This window comes from Mus caroli, chromosome 9, assembly GCF_900094665.2.
Source record: "Mus caroli chromosome 9, CAROLI_EIJ_v1.1, whole genome shotgun sequence".
In the NCBI taxonomy this organism is placed as follows: Eukaryota; Metazoa; Chordata; class Mammalia; order Rodentia; family Muridae; genus Mus; species Mus caroli.
In genome coordinates this window covers 24,815,295-24,833,660 of record NC_034578.1, presented here as the reverse complement: position 1 = coordinate 24,833,660, position 18,366 = coordinate 24,815,295, and the positions used below count along the sequence as shown (strand labels likewise).

At 44.0% G+C, this 18,366-nt stretch overlaps 1 protein-coding gene across 3 annotated transcripts in view; it reads left to right on the top strand.

The window, feature by feature from the left end:
• The window catches only part of Ntm (neurotrimin), a 958,641-nt gene extending 940,863 nt beyond the window's left edge, over positions 1-17,778 (top strand). For 2 of the 3 annotated variants that reach the window (XM_029481303.1, XM_029481304.1), the window contains exons 6-10: positions 409-529; positions 3,236-3,387; positions 6,484-6,519; positions 11,999-12,031; positions 16,015-17,778. In XM_029481303.1, the coding sequence (XP_029337163.1) occupies positions 409-529; positions 3,236-3,387; positions 6,484-6,519; positions 11,999-12,031; positions 16,015-16,115 (443 nt within the window). In that variant the 3' untranslated portion in view covers positions 16,116-17,778. The remainder of the gene's footprint in view (positions 1-408; positions 530-3,235; positions 3,388-6,483; positions 6,520-11,998; positions 12,032-16,014) is intronic. The other variant, XM_021172016.1, reaches the window with a different exon arrangement.
• Positions 17,779-18,366: the final 588 nt, after the last annotated feature.

Sequence of the window (18,366 nt, the reverse complement as noted above, 5' to 3'; positions counted from 1 at the left end):
CGTAGGTGGGAATTGAATAGTTTGAAGTCATACACTTTGGCAAGAACCCGGTGTACAGAAATTCCATGAGGATGATTAAAGGTGCTGACGGCCACCCTACGGAGTATAAGGCTGATGGGTGGGTGTCTTCCTATGAAAGTTGAAAGCCTTTAAACAGGCACTGTACCACAAGAGCTGACAGCAAAACCTCAGTACCGAGAGAAGCAATGTATGCTGAAAAACAATGACTTCCTTTAAAACTGCATCCAGATCATTCCCATTCTCTGCAACAGTCCACACAGCAGTCCGATGATGCACATCAGTGGATGGGGCACAGGGAGTAAGAAACAAAACCTGTGAATGAACCAGGCTTTTACTTTTTATTTTCATGTGTACTTTTAAATTGCATGGAGCATCTTCTTTCTGTAGATCCACCATACATCTCAGAAGCTAAGGGCACAGGTGTCCCCGTGGGGCAGAAGGGGACTCTGCAGTGTGAAGCTTCCGCAGTCCCTTCAGCAGAATTCCAATGGTTCAAGGATGACAAAAGGTACAGTCCTCTCCTTCATTAACCCCCCTAGAAATTCCCAATTGCAGACAATCAAAATTTAATTCCTGGGAAATCCTCTCCTGACATGGTATGGGGGGCAGGGGTGTGTGAAAGCAAGGCTTTCTAAATTAAGAAAAGCTCAGCAAGGGTTCTGATGTCATCTTCTGTATTATCACTCATCAAACAGCAGGACTGAAAGATAATATAATTTAGCCAAGCAAAAATAAGAAAACAAAAGCCACCAACAACATGTGAGCTTAGAAAATAATATGTTCTGCAGAGAGCTATTTTTAACACTTTCCCAGGCCTAAGGGATTCTGATTGACTCTAGGAGGGGCTCTCAAGCTGTCTTCCCATCAAGGGTCTCCACTTTCCTCCCTGAGGTGCTCAGTGCCACTGTGACCTTTGTGCACCCTCCCTTGTGTGCAGGCTGTTCTTTCTCTGTAGGAGAAAAGAGTCAGGACTATTCCCTTCCTTGCCATTGTCGCAGCCATCACGGGGACTTTTGTTGTGAGTCCCTGAAGATGATCAGTTTGAGGAGTTATCAAATTGCATGTCAGCACAGGGGTCAGCAGCTCCGCATAGCCAGGCAGCATGACAATTACTACTATCAAAGAGCTATCTGGAGGTGGATGAACAACAAATAAATGTGTATGCTCTGTCTGTGTTCAGAATATTGTCATAAGAGCAGAGGTGGTGGCACTGGAGGTACAAGAAAAAGTCCTGGGAGATCTGTGGATGGTTGAGCAGAGGGAAGAAGACAGGGATCAAAAACCACAAAGAAAGTTTGAGAAAGAGCCATGGGGGCCATCCCCATAACGAAAGTGTCTTCTTACCTTAGGGCTGGTGCTCATGTCACTGGCTTTTGTTTCCTCATGCAGTCTCTAAGGCCTCACAATATCTTCTAGCTCCTCAGCCAATACATTACATTTTATCTAGACTCAAGTCATTCCATCATATGATCCACATTCAGTGAAGGACACTGCAGGGGATTTGAGGACACATCCTGGCAGCCTCTGGTGGGGTGTGTTAGAACTAAGGCAGAAAGAGGTGGACAAAGCCACTGAAGAAAGAAATGGAGCTGGCTGTTTTCCTTCATTCAAGAAAACATAAATTCTTTTTTCCCCGACACTTTTCTTATAGCAATAAAGAGAAACTGAGGCTTAGAGTCCCATGATTTGCCTCTGTTTAAGAACACTATTGAAGTCTCCGTGCTAAGCCACAGAACTTTATTGTTCAAATTCTTGATAGGAAAAAAATAGAAGCAAAACAAGCTCTCAAAATGTGAGAAGAAAATAGAAAAAAAAATGTGTGTTGAGGCAAAACATTACCCCCAAGCAGAGGCCACAAACTCTGTCATCATTTAGCCAGAAGAAAAAGGGAGACAGTGCTCCAATGCTGGCTGGCAAGGAGACCATGGTTCAGGCAACTTTGTGGCCTCTTTAAGATCCTTTTTATATCTTTCTTTTTGCTTCTTCCCACTGATTTTTCTGTGTCCATTAATTCCTTTGCTCATTTATTCATTTCCATCATTCTCCCAGTGAGTAGGTTTCTCTGTCCTCTCAGCAGCGATCATGCCAAGAACATTTCTACTGTGTAGTCCTTGACACAGCTTTTCTTCTTTGTGCCACTGAGGCTACAAGGCAACTGTGGCCTCAGGTCTCAGAGGGAACATGACATCTGTTCCAGTAAATGACAACTGAAGCCCATTTCATTTTCACTGACACACGCAGAATTCCACCACAAATTGAAGAGGCTTTGGCCGGGACAGGCAGTTTTCTAGATGACTTTGGGGGGGTTCTCTTGACTGATAAGTTTGCTTCCTCACCCTGAGTCTGCTGTCAATCAAATGAAGAGGAGATGAAGTTCTCTTCTTAGGAACCCTTGCCACCTCACAGAGACAGTAGCCACTGAACGGCCTACAGCTTCTTTAAGAAACTTAACATGGTTGGCAGTCAGGGATGGGGGATCCTTGAGTGCCTAAGGGGGTATTGTGTGTTGTCCCAAGGGTGTGACATGCTGCAAAGGGCTGATGGTCATCCTGCACTGTGGTTAGATGCAGACATTTCTGCGCTGCCAAGTTAAGAACCTGCTTTGGGTAAATCTTTTCCTAATATGGAGCCAAAATCCAATTCACAGTTTGGTTGTGATGGGAAGATGGCTTACTTTATCTAGATCACTGCCAAACTAGGACATGGGCTCCACACCTATAAAGCTCACAGAAGCTTCTCACCATGGCTGTGAGTCTTGGACAGCACCCCTTCATAAAATTAACTGGTATGGAACAAGCTGGAGCTAGAACAGTGGCCTCTGGTCCCACAGCAGGGTACCTCCTGCCATTTCACAGAGCCAAAGGACCTTTCAGTGACGATAGAGGACTCACACCAATTCATTGACCTTAGTTTTTGAGAAAGGAAGAAACCTAGAGGAATCTCTCAAGACTACAAAGCAAAACAGGTCCTACAAGCCCATCATTTCACTTGCACAAAAGCTCACATGGCCAGGGAAGGCAATTCCAGACCAATACCCTGGCAGATTGTCGAAAATTGTTGTGTTAAATAGACTGTGTCTTTATGATGATGATATCATAAGGTGGTGTAGATATCATTACTCCTAAACTTTTAGTTCATCCTATGAGAAAAATTAACTGTTTTCTTTTTCTTCCCCCTTCACCTGCTTTCCCTTTTCTGTTCCTTCTTTGCCTAGACTGGTCGAAGGAAAGAAGGGAGTCAAAGTGGAAAACAGACCTTTCCTTTCAAAACTCACCTTTTTCAACGTCTCTGAACATGACTATGGGAACTACACATGTGTGGCCTCCAACAAGCTGGGCCACACCAACGCCAGCATCATGCTATTTGGTGAGACTCTGCCCTGAGATGGGTAGCAAGAGTGTGTGAAGTAGGGTAGGGCTGATGGAGGGGAAGGAGTGAGCAGGGTAATGTATGTGAAAGAATAAGAAGGGAGAGAAAGAGAGAGCACACATGCATGTAAGAATATAGGCCTCAGAAGTGGGCAGAGAAAAATGCAATGTTCATTTATCTGAAATGACAAAAGTCCTGAAATGGGAGGAAAAGGTGGCCTTAAGATGCCAAAAATGACTTTTCTTCCTCCTCAGTGATATCTCCAAAACTGACTCGGGGATTATAATTGGACAAAGTAGTTAAGATCTCAGAGAGGGGCATTTACAGCTTCAGTCCTTAGCTCACTGGGCTAAATAACATGTTCCCTTTTCTGAAACTTTCCCAGCCATTGGCACATAAGAAAAAAGTGAATAACATTCATAAGAGCTGAATCACAGCCCTTGGAATCCTTAATAATATTCATTTCAGAGGCAGCAGATAAAGAAGACAGAAAATGGGATTTTCCAAGTTCTCTATTTGTGTCGATGGCTGGTAAAGACATTTGCCCATCCTCACCATCATCTTGAGAGATGTCATCTCATTGTTCATGTGCCAATTCCTTGGCTCTTTACTCAGGAACTAAGTTTATAAAGTATTTTTTCGGTCCTCATTTCATGCCTAGTCACTGTATTGGTGGCAGAAGCAATAAGCAAGCTCCTTGAGAAGGACTGGATACCTACACCCTGTGTGAGCAATGTCTATTCAGGAGGGACTGGCTACCCATGGCTTCAAAGCCTTAATGGGTACAGATGCTTCTCATGGGCCATCTGATTAATTTTTGCTTGCCTTCTGAACACATTTCTCCATATCCCACCAAGTTCAATGACTGTCAAATTTTCCAATCAGTTGTTCCCATTCCCTGGGTTTGGTAGAAAGGGAAAAGAGAGATATGAACATCAATTCTCACTCTTTGGAGAGATCCCAGGCAGCCTCTCAGCGTCATAGGTTCTGCTCTGCTTTCTGGCCCTGCCACATGCCCTTGGTGCTAACAGCACATGCTCCATAGTGCTATCTCAGCTTCTAAATCACATCCTCCCAACCTCCAACTCAGCATATGAAACACAGCCCAGTGCCCAGCATTAGCTGAGAGAGCTGGGACAGGGAAGGCAATGGGTGATCCTAGAACACGTAGCTCAGAAGGAACACAGGAGCATGCTGTGAGTAAAGTGACTGAGAAGCTTAGAGTCTCAATAAGGTTAGCCATAAGCATTCTCCCATGAATGGAGAGATAGCCATGGGACTCTCTTGTGCATGGAAATCATCAAAAGTGCCCTTTTGTGCATGGGAATAGCCATAAGAATTCTCACATATACGAGGATAGTCAGTTGTGCCTCTCTTGAGCATGGGAGTAGTCATAAGTGCTTTTCAAATCTGTCAGGTGTTTAGGGTTTTACAGACAACATCTGTCTGTGTGCACAAAGGATACATTAGGAAAGGGCAGCCCCCGCCCTTGCCTTGGAAATCTAAGGTGCATCCATAATCCACATTGTTTTTCACAGCATCTCTACCTATCCTGCCTTTTGGCCATAGCTATGCCCAGTTTTGGAAATGGTCTGCCCCTCCTTCAATCTCCTCTCAGTTTTAAGATGGAGACAAAAAATGGTTTGTCCAATGACTTTTTCCCACTAGCCTCCCAGCCCTCTTCTCTCAAGCTGTATCAGGATGAGAAAAGAGGTAAGAAGCAGATGTTTTAAGAGTAAAATAATAGTTGCTTCCATGACAAGAAAATCAGTGACACATGTGCCATAAATCCACTCTTTTCAGCAGACACCCATGTGGCAATTACTACTTTGTTTTCTCTCCCTTCCCTCCACCAATAAGAGAACACAGACCCTCTGCCTCATTTAGAATAATGTTATTATTGTTGGCTTCCTAGATTATATGATTTGCTAAATGCCCATTACGAAGTAATAGTACCTTTGCCAATAACTGGAGGAGCCCTGGGTTTTCCAAAGATGAATAAGATACACGTGGGGATGGATGCTCTTTAATGGAGGATGTCTCTAGACCTGTAACATACAAAATCTCTAAGAGGGGGAGGCAAACATGCAGCCTCTTTCAAATTTAGCCAATTAGAAACCAATTTCATTTGTTGGCTTCATTTGAGAGACTATTCTTGAGCAGCCTATCCCAGAAATGTTGCATGGGTATCATTGTTTCATGGACCTGGTGAAACCCAGACACATTTCAGATGAGCTTTTCAACCCCTCATCTCCAGCCATGTCTTGTCCAGACATTATTGTGGCCCCCAAGTTCATAATTGAGGCTCACTATTAGATAATAGCACCTCCTTTTATGAATTCAGAACATCATCGATTAAGTTCTTTCTCTAGCACCATTGCACAAACCCAGGCATTTGTCATCACCTTGCACATAAACCATAGAAGGCTATCCTGTCTGTACTTTCACACTAAAAAGTGAGGAGATCTGATGGAAGAAACTCCTATTATGCTTGTATTTCAGTAACTGTAAGTCCTATAGGAGCAGTGTGAACCTTGCCATTACCAACCACTAAGGCTCTGAGCTTATGGTCTCTGGAACTATAGAGCTGGTTGGTAGTGAAGCTTTGGGACTGCTGCTTCTATCTTCCTGAATCACAGTGGTTCCAGGGGCCCTAGTGCAATTCAGATCATAACACCACAAGGCCAGAAATTCCTGAATTTAGTCTAGCTGTAAGACAATGGGATGAAGATTTCTGAGGAAACACTTTACCTGGAAAGGAGATTTGGTCCTTTGCTTACAGTCAGTTCCCAAGTTCAGCAGAAGTAAAGAGTGAATCTGTCTGCACTGGAAAATACATCGAGTGTGGCCCCCTGCCCCCTGCCTTGCTTCCCACCATCCCATCCATATAAAGGGACACCAAGCATTTCAATGTTTGTCTTGCTGCACCTTGTCCTATGACCTTTGGTTTGTGTCTCCCTTTATTTATCCTTTCCTCTAGAAATGCTTGTGAAAGGCAGTATACAAACTATATATGAAAAATATATAGCGACTGTATATAATATATGTGTTTATTTTCATTTTTTTCTCCTGTATGTCCCCCACCTGGTTTAGAACTAAATGAGCCTACAAGCTCAACTTTGTTGCAAGGTTAGTATCCCTCTTACCTTCTGTTTTCCCTCCCTTTACCTCAAACCCAAACCCACCTCCCTCTCCCTCCTGCTGGTGTTGATTTCCTGATGTTTCTAGCAGTTTCTAGTAGTTGCCTAGAATGTGTCGGAGGGAGGCTATTGAAGGAAGCTCCTGGGAGCTGATAAAATGCCACAGAAGCCTTTTTCTCTGCTCACCCCTTGTGCACTATCTAGGAAGGCTGAGATTAGCAAAGCAAATAGAGCATCATTAAAATGCCAAACCCGGAGGCCAGTATTCAGACAAAGGTTTGTGAAACTAAATTTGAACCAATGAGAAGATGATGCAACTGCTGGCCACAGTGTCAGCCCGGGGCGAAGGCATCGGATCTTGTACATGAAGAGTTCAGGTGAAGTCCCTCAGCAGCAGACTCAGGCAATTGCTCACTGAGGTCCACATGGACCAGGAGACACATCACCATCACCTGGTCCACAAAGTCCCCTAGGAAGGCCAATGGTCACAAGTAGTGATCCAAGATGGGACACCAAAGAACTACAGCTTACAGCTGATCCTTAGGGGATGCTAGGTCTTAGATACGTCACTTAAACTTAATTGGATTTAGTTATTCCATCTTCCATGAAGCATAATCTATGCTTCAGACCTGTTTCAGTGTTCCAATGTAGACACTTGCATAAGGTGCTCTGAAGCACATTTGACATTTTTTTTTTTTCGAGACAGGGTTTCTCTGTATAGCCCTGGCTGTCCTGGAACTCACTTTGTAGACCAGGCTGGCCTCGAACTCAGAAATCAGCCTGCCTCTGCCTGCTGAGTGCTGGGATTAAAGGCGTGCACCACCACACCCTGCTTGACATATTTTTGAGTATCCAGATACAGGATAGATGACAGGGACTTCATCCATATGCGGTACAGTCCATGTATTCTTTTCTTTTCCATTTCGTCTCACCACTCCCTTGACCTCCCCTTCTTCTCACCTCGCTTGCCTCACTGTGATTTGTGTAGCTCTTGCCAGTCTGGGGATACTGTGTTTCTTCCCATTCACTCCTAGTCTACTCACCCAGTGTGATGTGTTACAAGTCTGTCACCCTACGTAACTGACAGTAGTTTTGTTTGTTTGGCTCTTTTCTGTCATGTTGGATATTGAATTATATATGCTGGATACTGACCTCTAGTCCTGGTCTTTGATGAAAGTTTGGGCTCCTCTGATAGCCCAGTGAGAAGGTACCTACAAATTTCAATGAAAGGGCTTTCCCTACTCCCAACAGTCTTCTGATCTCCCTCATCCCAACCTTTCCCCTGCATCTATCCTGTTCATCCATCTACATCCTAACTGTGTGGACACTCGAAGAGGACAGCCTTAGATCTGAAAGGTAAAAGGAAAGAAGCAAATTATGGGGAGCTATGTGACAGGCGAAGAAAAATGTTTTTATCATAAGAACAGGAAGACCTACATTTATCCACCCTTCTGATGCACAGCAGTGTGCTGATGAGTCAGAACAGAAAAATGAAGCAAAGACTAGGGGTAAAAAAAAGGAGGGAGTTCGTGGATGTATTCAGACTCAACTTGTGACGCAATTGCTGCCTTTGAACACCCAAAAGAGGTACCTTGCAGATTTAAAATAAAGAGCATTAGAGATGTACTGACGCCAATGGTAGAAAGGACAGATGCTGCCAGGGTGCTTTCAGAAGTGATCAAGCTAATTCTGGCTACTAAGATGGCAATGTCAGAGGAAATAGGAGCATCTCATTTGCAGGGAGTGGTTCCTCACAAGCAATTCCTAATTGAAGTTCCATTCAAGTGGTAGAGAAGCATCTCCCACAATGAGGCCATGTGTAATGAGACTAACAGAGGTAAAACAACAACAGTTTTGCAGATCACCTGTGCTTGCTGCTGAGTGAGGGACTCAGAGCAGGGGACTATGCTGCCATGCTCCCTCCACTTGTTGACCAAGGCTGGGCTGCCACAGTGATAGCTTTTGTTGCTGATCAATGTGGGTGGAAGTTCCCTTCCTTTATGGTTTCCTCTTACCCCTTCATCTCAGAAAACTCCTTGTTGGATGTAAGGGAAGAGCTTTTAGACTATAGATGTCTGGAATGTGACCTTCCTTATAAATACTGGAGTGGACTATATTATAGAAGAAGCAGATCTTGCACTTGGACATGTTTACTTATTTATCTGAGTTCATTTCCCCCTTGCAATGGCTAGTCTCCAACACAGTAAGAGAGATCGATGCTATCTCTAGGAAGACCTCCAAGGGATGCTAATCTTACATGAGAAACACATACAGAAAGACTTATATGAATGTATGGGCTTCACTGACGGGAGACATTGGACCTTTAGAGGAGTTTGAGGCTGCCTTGCGGCCTACTATCTGAATGGACAAGAAGGGGTTCGATAAGAGAATTTTGTTCACCCTCAGCATTTTTGCCACCCTTGACGTATCTCTCTTCCTCCCTTTTGCAAACACAACAGATTGCATGTCACCTTCCAGCATTAATATTTGGTGGTGCAGGACTCTCTAAGTGATAAATAAGGACTCTGGGCTGTGCCACCATCCCTCACAGAGCGTCTGCATGGGGAAGAGTGCAGGGCCCATGCTGCAAGCTCAGCGGCTCCACGGCCGCTCGCTTCTCATCTATCGACTCTCTATCTTCAATCTGCTCAGATCTGACGATAGCAGTAGGCTCAGAAATGCTGGCTTGTTAATACCCATGAGTCTCCCAGTATTAAAGAATGGACAACAAAAGCAAATATCTCCTCCTGGATATCAGAAGGAGATGATCGGTTCTTCCTGCAGAGAATTTAAGATAGTTAGCGAGGCCAGCCTACCAGGCAATAGCAGGCAATTTCTATGGCATGTATATAGGAAAAAGTCCATTATCTTTTTTTCTAGAAGAAGGGGGTTGAACAGCCATATTCACCCAGCAGTCTTTTTCCCTGCTGTGAGATTTAGAGACCAGCCCTGAATGTACCTGAGTGCTTAGATCCAGCTGTGAGTATATCCAACTTGGCTGACATAATGATAATTTCTGGACTGTGCAGAAATTTGCAATGTTACTGGACTTAGGGGATTCTTATTCTTTCCCTTTTCACAATGGTTTCTCGTCTTCCATCCATCTTTTCCTTCTTTTGTTCTTTCCTCCTATTTTCTTCTCAATTAATCTTTACTACCCCACTATGGTTTTTTTTTTTTTGCATGTATGTAAATATATCATTAGCAAAAGGAACAGCTACATTTTAATCAAGATCTTACTGTGATGGAAAGTGTAGTATATTCTGGAGTTGGGGTTATAGGTGGTGAAGGAATTGAATCTGGGTCCTCTACAAAAGCTGCCAGGGCTCTCAACCACTCAGCCATCTCTCCAGGTCTCCCCCTACTCCCATCTCTTCCCCTCTCTCTCCCTCTCCCTTTTTGCCTCTCTCCATCTCTCTCCTTATTTGTTTCTGGCTGTCCTGGAAATCACTATGTAGAACAGACTGGCCTCAAACTCACAGAGATTGTCCTGTCTCTGCCTCCTGAGTGCTGAGATCAAAGGCATGTGTAACTGTACTCAGCTTGTTTCTTATCCTGATACCTAAGATTTTACTCAAAGGTTAGAGCTTATGGCTACCATTGACTTCAGAGGTCCTGACAAGGTTCACACTTCTGGACTAGCTAGACACAATGACAGAATGTCACCATGACAGGGAGGATGGTGTCAAAAGTCCTGTAACTCCTCTTGATACTGGAACAAAAGTAATCTGCAGTTCACAAAGGGAACACCATTTTCCCATGGTATGCTAAGCAAAGGTTGACTGGAACACTCTGACATAGAAAACAACCAGAAGAATGAGTTCTATATAAGATCAAAATAAGTATCAATTTGCCCAGTATCTTTACAGATGTGAAAGAATTGAGTTTCTTTTAAAAGGTTGCTCCAGGCAACCAGAGTTGGGGGAGCTGACTTGGATCAATTATGTATTAGTTGTTTCTGGATTTTCTGTGCGGTTCTTAAAGCAGGAATGTGTGCCTTCCATTTATGTCTCTTTCTCATAGTTCCAAGACTATATAGAAGGTACTTATGCCCACCTTTAGCTCCATTTGAACCAGTATTCACAACCCTGTGAGTAGTACTCTATAAGACATCACAAGCTTGCACTGCTTGTCTGAGAACAAAGTCTATATGATTTCTTTATCCCCCAACACCTACACTTCAAGATTCTCTTTCTTACAGTCATCTTCCCTCTTGTTATAGAGATGCACATGCAACATCCCCTCCTCTGCTTCTGGACTATTCAAAGGGCACACAAAGCCCTCCAAGGGACAGTCCATGCTAAGTGCACAAGATATGTGGTTACCACATCTGGCTTTCTGCTTCCATCCTAGTTTTTACCTGGGACATTCCTTCAGTGGAAAAATACCAGGTCACCTCTCACATCTTTACATATTCAGTAGACCTTCTTAAGGGTGAAACTATACACTTAAGTCAGGATAGGTCATAGGTCTGGTGCTTTTAAAGAATAGATTAAGAGACTGAAGCACAATAACTATTCCTCTTACTGCAAACATCGAAATTACAATTGGGATGGACTGTATCAAAAACTGTTGTCTCACTAAATGTCAAGATTTCTGCCCCCAAAAGAGACTCGTAAGGTGGCCAAAGCTTTGATGATGTTTCATATATGCCCTGTATTCAGATGAGCAATGACATGGGTCCCTGGCCAGAGAGAGAAGTAAAAGGTGAATGGTTATTATAAATCAAGCCATAACCTTCTCAGCTGACCACAGAAAAGTTGAGAGAGCCCTGGATATCCTTCTGAGAGATTTCAGTCAAGGAAAATAGGGCTCTTTATAATCTAGTCAATGGAGGAGCCTCCATCTCCTTTTAAGTACTTACAAGGGCTTCCAGGGAGTCCCAAAGTTGTAGCATAGGTACAGACCAAAAGACCCTTAAGACCAGCTTGATGTCAGATATTGAAGGTCAAGACTCCTCTGCCATCTAAGAGTTGATTCATCAGCATTCCTAAAAGACATAACTAAAGCCAGACTTCCACATTTTCCAATTAGCAGGGGGAACCCACACTCAAGTAGCTGTAATATATATTCTACTGTATCAGCCCAATCTATACTTAAGAACAAAGAATTCAGTAAACAATGGAAGTTGTTCTATGAAGCAGTTTGACTAAATAGCTCAGATTCCAAAGGATAGGTGTCTCCTGCTAGGATCGAGTGTGTAGTCAGGCTCTGCTTCTGTCTGCTGCCCACCCTAATGGGCATCCAAACACTTCCTTGCCTCCAGTTCACTTCTAGATTAAAAAAAAAAACAATTAAGGGGGGAGACACTGTGGGTGATAGACAATGGTCAATATAACTAGAGGCAGGTATACAGGGCCTGGGTTAGGCCAGGAACTCTGGCTTGTTCCCAAGACCATCTCAGGGCACAGTAAGCACTACAAGCTGCTTTCTGCCTTAACAGTGGCTTATTTTTAATTTTCTTTTAGAAGTGAAAACTACAGCCCTGACCCCTTGGAAAGGTTGGTATATTTACTTTTCAGGCAGCTGATGCCTTAGTGGGAAATGGGTACGTAGTTTTCTGCACCTCTGCCTAGATGCCTTCTTCTCTAAGCTCACTATCAAGCATTCTAGCAGGACTTCTCCCTGATCTGCTATTCAGCTAGATTAACCCAATTCCCAGTGATGCCACATCCTATGAGTTGCTTCCACTTGCACACTTTAACTGGTCCGTACGGTGGCACTAATGAGCATCTGCTATAGTCAGAGGAGCTGGGTTCTGGGATCCTGGCACAGGGCTTGTCTTGCCTCCCTCACGAAGCTCTCTCTAATGCAACAATCTTCTCAGGCCATCACCTTGCATGCTGCCTTTGCTCCTCTCTTTCTCTTCTTCTCTAACTCAGAGCCATAAGGAAACTGGTGAGAGGGAGGGGGTTATGGGAGGAAAGGGGTGGTTCTTCGGTGAGTCACTGGGACAGGAATAAAATATGCCTTATTTGAGGCTTTCATGGCAGCCAGATGTTTCCGATGGATAATTGACACTCCTCACAGATCTCTGAGACCCTAACTGTCCTGGTAATTAGTCTCTTTAGGCCTCTGCTGCTCTCTAATGAGGTAGTGGCAATAAAGGCATCCAATGTGGAATGGAGGCGTGGCTGGATAAAGAACAGATGCCTCATCTGAGTGACCGTGTCACTAGACAGATGGGATAAGCTGTCACTTCCCTAGCATCTACTGGAAGAAGGCCTTGCTCTTAGCAGACTCTGGCTTATGTCTGCCTGGACCAAAGATCCTCACCATTCTTTCCCTGTGGCATTTGGCCAGTATTTGCTCTGGGTGGGGCAGGCCAGCCTTTTGTAGCACCCAAATGGGTTAACCATGGACCTCAACCTTCCGTGAAGATACGTGATCTAAGCGGGTGGGAAGCAACATTTGGAAACAGATGTCAAGGGGCCAAGGAAGGCTCTTTAAACTCTCAAAAGTGAAGTTTCTAGATATTCCAAAGGAAACTGCAATGCCCAGCTGATTCATGAACATCCGTAGGCACGTTAATAGATCCCCAGCAGTCCCGAATTCCTAGTCCGGGAGGCTTTGTTTCCAGGTGGAGTGAATCAGTATTGATGTCTTCAGTGACTTTGTTGGACAGAGTTAGAAAAGGGGGCAGGGTAAGAATTTCTGTAAGAGAAGTTGAGATAAAGTACAAGGCAGGGGAAAAGTTTGTCTTTGGTTGTTTCCTATGCGGTTTGATTAAAAAAAAACAAAACAAAACCAAGTATAATGTCAAAAAGAAGAAGATAAAACAGAAGCAGAAGGTAAATTTGGACATATTGGCATAAGTTAGGGTTCTCTTCTTTAGTCGGTAAGCACTGAATACCTCCCATAGCCAGTAAGATACAAATCCCGCAATTAGGAAGCCACAGCAAGGCAGTTATGATGTGATGTACCTATAAACACACAAGCTGGGATCCTGAGGCACAAGGATTAAGATTTCAAATTCAGTCTGAGCTAGGTAGGGAGAACCTGTTTCAAACAAATGAACAAGAAGCAGAGGGGGGAAAAAAGAGTTCTACCTCTTCATAGCACTTCGGAAAAACTTCATGTTGGACAAATAAGGAGAATTAAAATATTATATTTCTGGGTATTATTGAATACCGGAATGGATATGTTACTCACAGAATCGAGGAGTGTTGTGTATATCACTGGAATCCAGAGTAGAAGTTGAAAATGAATAGGAGTGAATTAAATGAAGTTTGTTTCAGACAAAGGGCTAGATAATGTGAGCTTATGAAAGAAAAAGAATATGTCTGTGGAGTGCTAGCCTCTGTGTGTGTGTGTGTGTGTGTATCTGTGTGTGTATCTCTCTCTCTCTCTCTCTCTGTGTGTGTGTGTGTGTGTGTGTGTGTGTAGGTGCCCGAATGCACCAAATTGGAAATATTTAAGAAAACATGGCAGGAAAACACCCTGAGGTGTCAGATAGTGGGCAGATCATACATTCTACCAAGGAGCCAGACATTTTTGTAACGTCTGTAGGACTCAGCTAGAGCAATCTGGCGGTGTGGAAACATTACTCAGAAATTAATGTAAGGGATAAATGTGAGACATCCAGGCATGCCATGGCAGTGGTAGCTGATGACCTCTGTGACTTAAAAGGTGAGCCATGCAGTTGGTTCTTCCAGCAGCTGTGGGGAGACCTCTTACCTCGGGCTGCCTATTTCCTGCTGAGTCAGATTTCCCCATAGGTGCTGAAGAGACAGCCAGGGCGGGAAGGAGAAAGAGTATTTGAATAGGGTGGAGGCAGTGGGTAGTCTGTCCATGGTCACTTGGGCCTGAATAAGAACAGCAGGAAGGCCCTGTGTTTTTTATTGAGAGAACCCTTTTCCAAGGAAGGTGATGTGTTCACAGGCACTGTTCTGTTTTCTATAGAATGCTGGCTTAGGAGCTGTCGCTACAGATGTCCTGTTTCCCAACATAGTCATGAACCACAATGGAGCTCTGAGGACTGAACCAATGTAACTAAATAAGAGCATCAGACAGCACCCAGTAGAGCTCCCAGGCCATTGTACAGAGGTTCCAGGTTGGACACAAAGTGTTCACCCTTATATGTACTTTCCTTATATGGTAGCCTGGCAGGACCTCTGCTATATTTTGTTTGGCTTATGACTTCTGCCCTTCAGTTAAATATGGAGGAAGGGGATGAAAGAAATGAAAAGCACCTATGTGTTCTCAGAGACCTAGCATTCTTCTTGGCCATGGCAGGTAGCTGGGCAGAGAGGGTGGGTTTGAATAAGGGTATGCTGCTGTTGAATGATGAGTGGACTTTAAAGCTGAAACTCTTGAGTATTCAGACAGCAAAAGGGATAGAAGAAAATAAAAGGAGCCATGCACTACATTCTGTGCCCTGATAGAGTACCAGCAGGCTAAGTACACAGGACACATTTTCAATTGTGTTGGGTAAGGCGCATGTGGAAAGATTGAAAAGACACTCACTTTAGCAGGGAAGAAATGGAACCTGGCTCTCATAGACTGTATGTAAGGTCTCATAGACAAGTCAGAGACAAGGACCACATTGGAAAGATAGAGTCGTCCAGACTCCCTCAAAGCACAACAATGTAACCTTTTTCCAAGGGGTTGGGGGTTGGGGTGGCAGAGTGGCCTTTTCTCTGTGAAATGAGAGAAACCTGGCAAAGGCAACAAGGAGTGGATATAGGAAGGAGGCTCCTAGTGCTGCCTTAGGTGGAAAGCTGTCAGTTAGATTCTAGGAGGTGTGAGCAGCAGGTGAGTAAGCCTAAGTGACAACCAACTGAAAGATAAGGCCTCAGGGTTCTCATGATCATGCGTCTTCATTCCCTGTGTCTGCACGAATGCTTTCCTTGTCATGTTGCCCGGATCATCTCCTTACCGGGGACAGAGCAGAATAGGGTTCCTTGGGGGCCTTTCAGCATGATGCCTTAACATTGCCAGGAAGCTGTATGACTCTTGTGACCCGGGCTAACATAAAGTTGGACAGCTGCTGACCTCAAAGGGTCAAGAAATGCAATCATGTGGTTAGTAGCTAGACCTGAAATTCCAGGGCTAGACAGGATAACCCCACGTGCAATCAAGAAGCCTGGTTGAACATGATCTGATTTAACCAGAAGTGACACTAGTGCTGAGCTCCTTAGTCAGGCCATCAGGTCTGACAGTGTTCAGGTGAGGACAGGGACTAAACATGGCCACCAGTTCTAAATAGCTCTGAAAAATTCAATATACCAGGAGCAGATCAGAGCAGCTTCAATCACAGGCCTCGTCCCTGTTCATTATATGTCTATTGCATCTGATTTCTGACCTTCTGTACATTTAATAATCACCACTTCCTCTTTCCTGGAAGTCCTTGGACCCAAGAGCCAAACTAGCCCAGAAGTTTGTATGAGGAAAGCCTCAGCAGAAGTAATGCCAGGCCAAGTGACTGGGGGGAGCTTTCCCATCTTGCAGCAGGTAGCTCATGGCATGTGTGTTCTCTCCACAGGTCCCGGTGCTGTCAGTGAGGTCAACAATGGGACATCAAGGAGGGCAGGCTGCATTTGGCTCCTCCCTCTTCTGGTCTTACACCTGCTCCTCAAATTTTGATGTGAGTGCCCCTTCCCTGCTGGGGAGAGCTGCTGCCACCGCATCTCAATACAACAGCACTGCAAAACGAAGCAACAAGTCAGAATCAAATGAAATTCCGAGAATCACAGCCAATGAGACAGAAATTCGAGGGAGGGGGACAAAGCATACTGTGGTAAAGGGGAAAAAAAGGTTTAGAAAAAGGAAATTTGGAAATTGCCTTGCAGATATTTCGGTACCACTGAGTTTTCTTTCTTTTCCCAAGTGGGAAGAAGGCACACCTAGCTTGGACCCACCCACAAGCTGCACTGTGTGACCTCTCTGTTGCCAGGGTGGGCAAGGGCTCAGCCACTCTGCCCACTAAAGTGCCCCACCATGGAACATTCTGGAGTTGGCCATCCCAAATTTCATCGGTCCATAGACACAAGCACAGAGCAAGAAACAAGGGCCTTAGATGTGCCACAAAGGGCCCTTTGGTGGGCTGTGTGACAGTCGCGTGTGTCATGAAGTGTGAAATCTGGAGGAAAAAAAAAAACAAGAGCAAAAGAAAAGAAAAAGAAAAGAAAAGAAGAGAAGAGAAAAGAAAGAACAAACAAACGGAACAAGACAGCCTGACAGCACCATAACCCCACAAGCAACAGTCACAAAAGATACCATTAAGCTTTTGTTTTTCGTTTTACCACATGGACATCACGGATAATAAGGGATTCTGATTCATTATTAATTTTATTAATTATATTTTCTGATATGAGTCTAGAGCTTAGGGTAAAATAAAAAGAGAGAGAGAGACAAGACTAAAACTACACAGGCAAGGGTGACGGGAAGTGTGTTTCTTAAGTATCAAAAGCAAATAGTGTACTTCTTACCTAAGTTTACATCTGGTGGACCATTCGCCAGGCATTAATCACCTGGTGAGGATTTGGCAAATCCACCAGAAACACATGTGATTTAACAAACACCTCCACCAGCGTTACAGATTCCTCCTCATCTCTTGCAGACAGTACTATGCTATCTATACACTACTTAGACACAGAAGGTTGGTCTGCACCTCTATCTTGGTTTGTTGGCTATGCTTCCTTTGATGACATATATTATACAGTATATATATATACATATATTTTTTTTGTTAGAGTTCTAGCCATTTTCTTTCTCAGCAGGGTCCTTCTCAGACATTACTGCATGCTGTATATGGCGTTAGCTGTGTGTTGATCTTCTAAAAGATGATAGAGTTTACCGGTAATTGTGTAATCAGCTCCTTCCTTTTTTTTTTTCCTTTGGGTTATTTACATGTCAGAGACATTTCTACAAAGCAGAAAGGACAACAGAAACAATAACTAATACCAGGCGCAGCATCTTTCCAGGTGTGGCTCTCTGAGGAGGAGGCCACCAGCTTTGGCTTCTCCATCACACCTTGGGGCATTAACGGACAGCAAGCAACTGAAACAACTAAACCAACAGGAATCACTTGCTTTAGCCCATTGTGGGAATCCCTGATGCCTTTGTGACTACTGGAGAACATAATCCTCTTGGTTTATTTTATTTAATTTTCCACCTTTGTGTGAGTGTGTATGAAAGAGAAGAAAAAAATGCAGTTTTTAGGTAACCGTTTTTTTTTCCCTTCCCCGAAGTCTGGGGACCAGAGAGGCCTCGGGGAGGGGTCCTGGATGTGATGAGGGAAACTGGGATTGGGGGATAGGGGAGGGAAGGGTTGTCTCTGACTTGACATTAAAAAGTGTTCCATGTCCCTCTTCACTTGGTGTGATACCTTATTTGGTAATGGGGGGAGGTGAATCTGCCTGGCTGGCTGAAGGATAGAGGTGGAGTTTTGCAAGGCTCCTGAGTGGCACAGGGGCCTTGGCAAGGGTTCTGCTAACAGTGATATTGAACTACCTTCATTCTCCCTGTGGATGCCAGGAGAGCCAAAATTTCATGTGAACCTTGCCTTCAATACCTTCAGGAAGTCTCATTGGAAGCTACCCCTACCCTGATGTTCTTTGCCTTCTTTGTGGATCAAATGGTCAAGTTAGTCACGGCTGCTAGTTCCAATGCATGAACTCTTGTTAAGCATCCGTGAAAAGAGAAGGCAGGAGTTAAGAGCAGAGAAACATTTATCATGGTGTGTATTAAATAAGCCCAAATCTTACCAATTAATGTTCTGAGAACTGAGTGCCTCCCATGTCTGCCACCACCAACACCGACACCCAAATTTATACCCATAAATTAAGAAAAAGCAAGATTTTAATAGAACTGTATTCAAATAATTGTAAGGTTG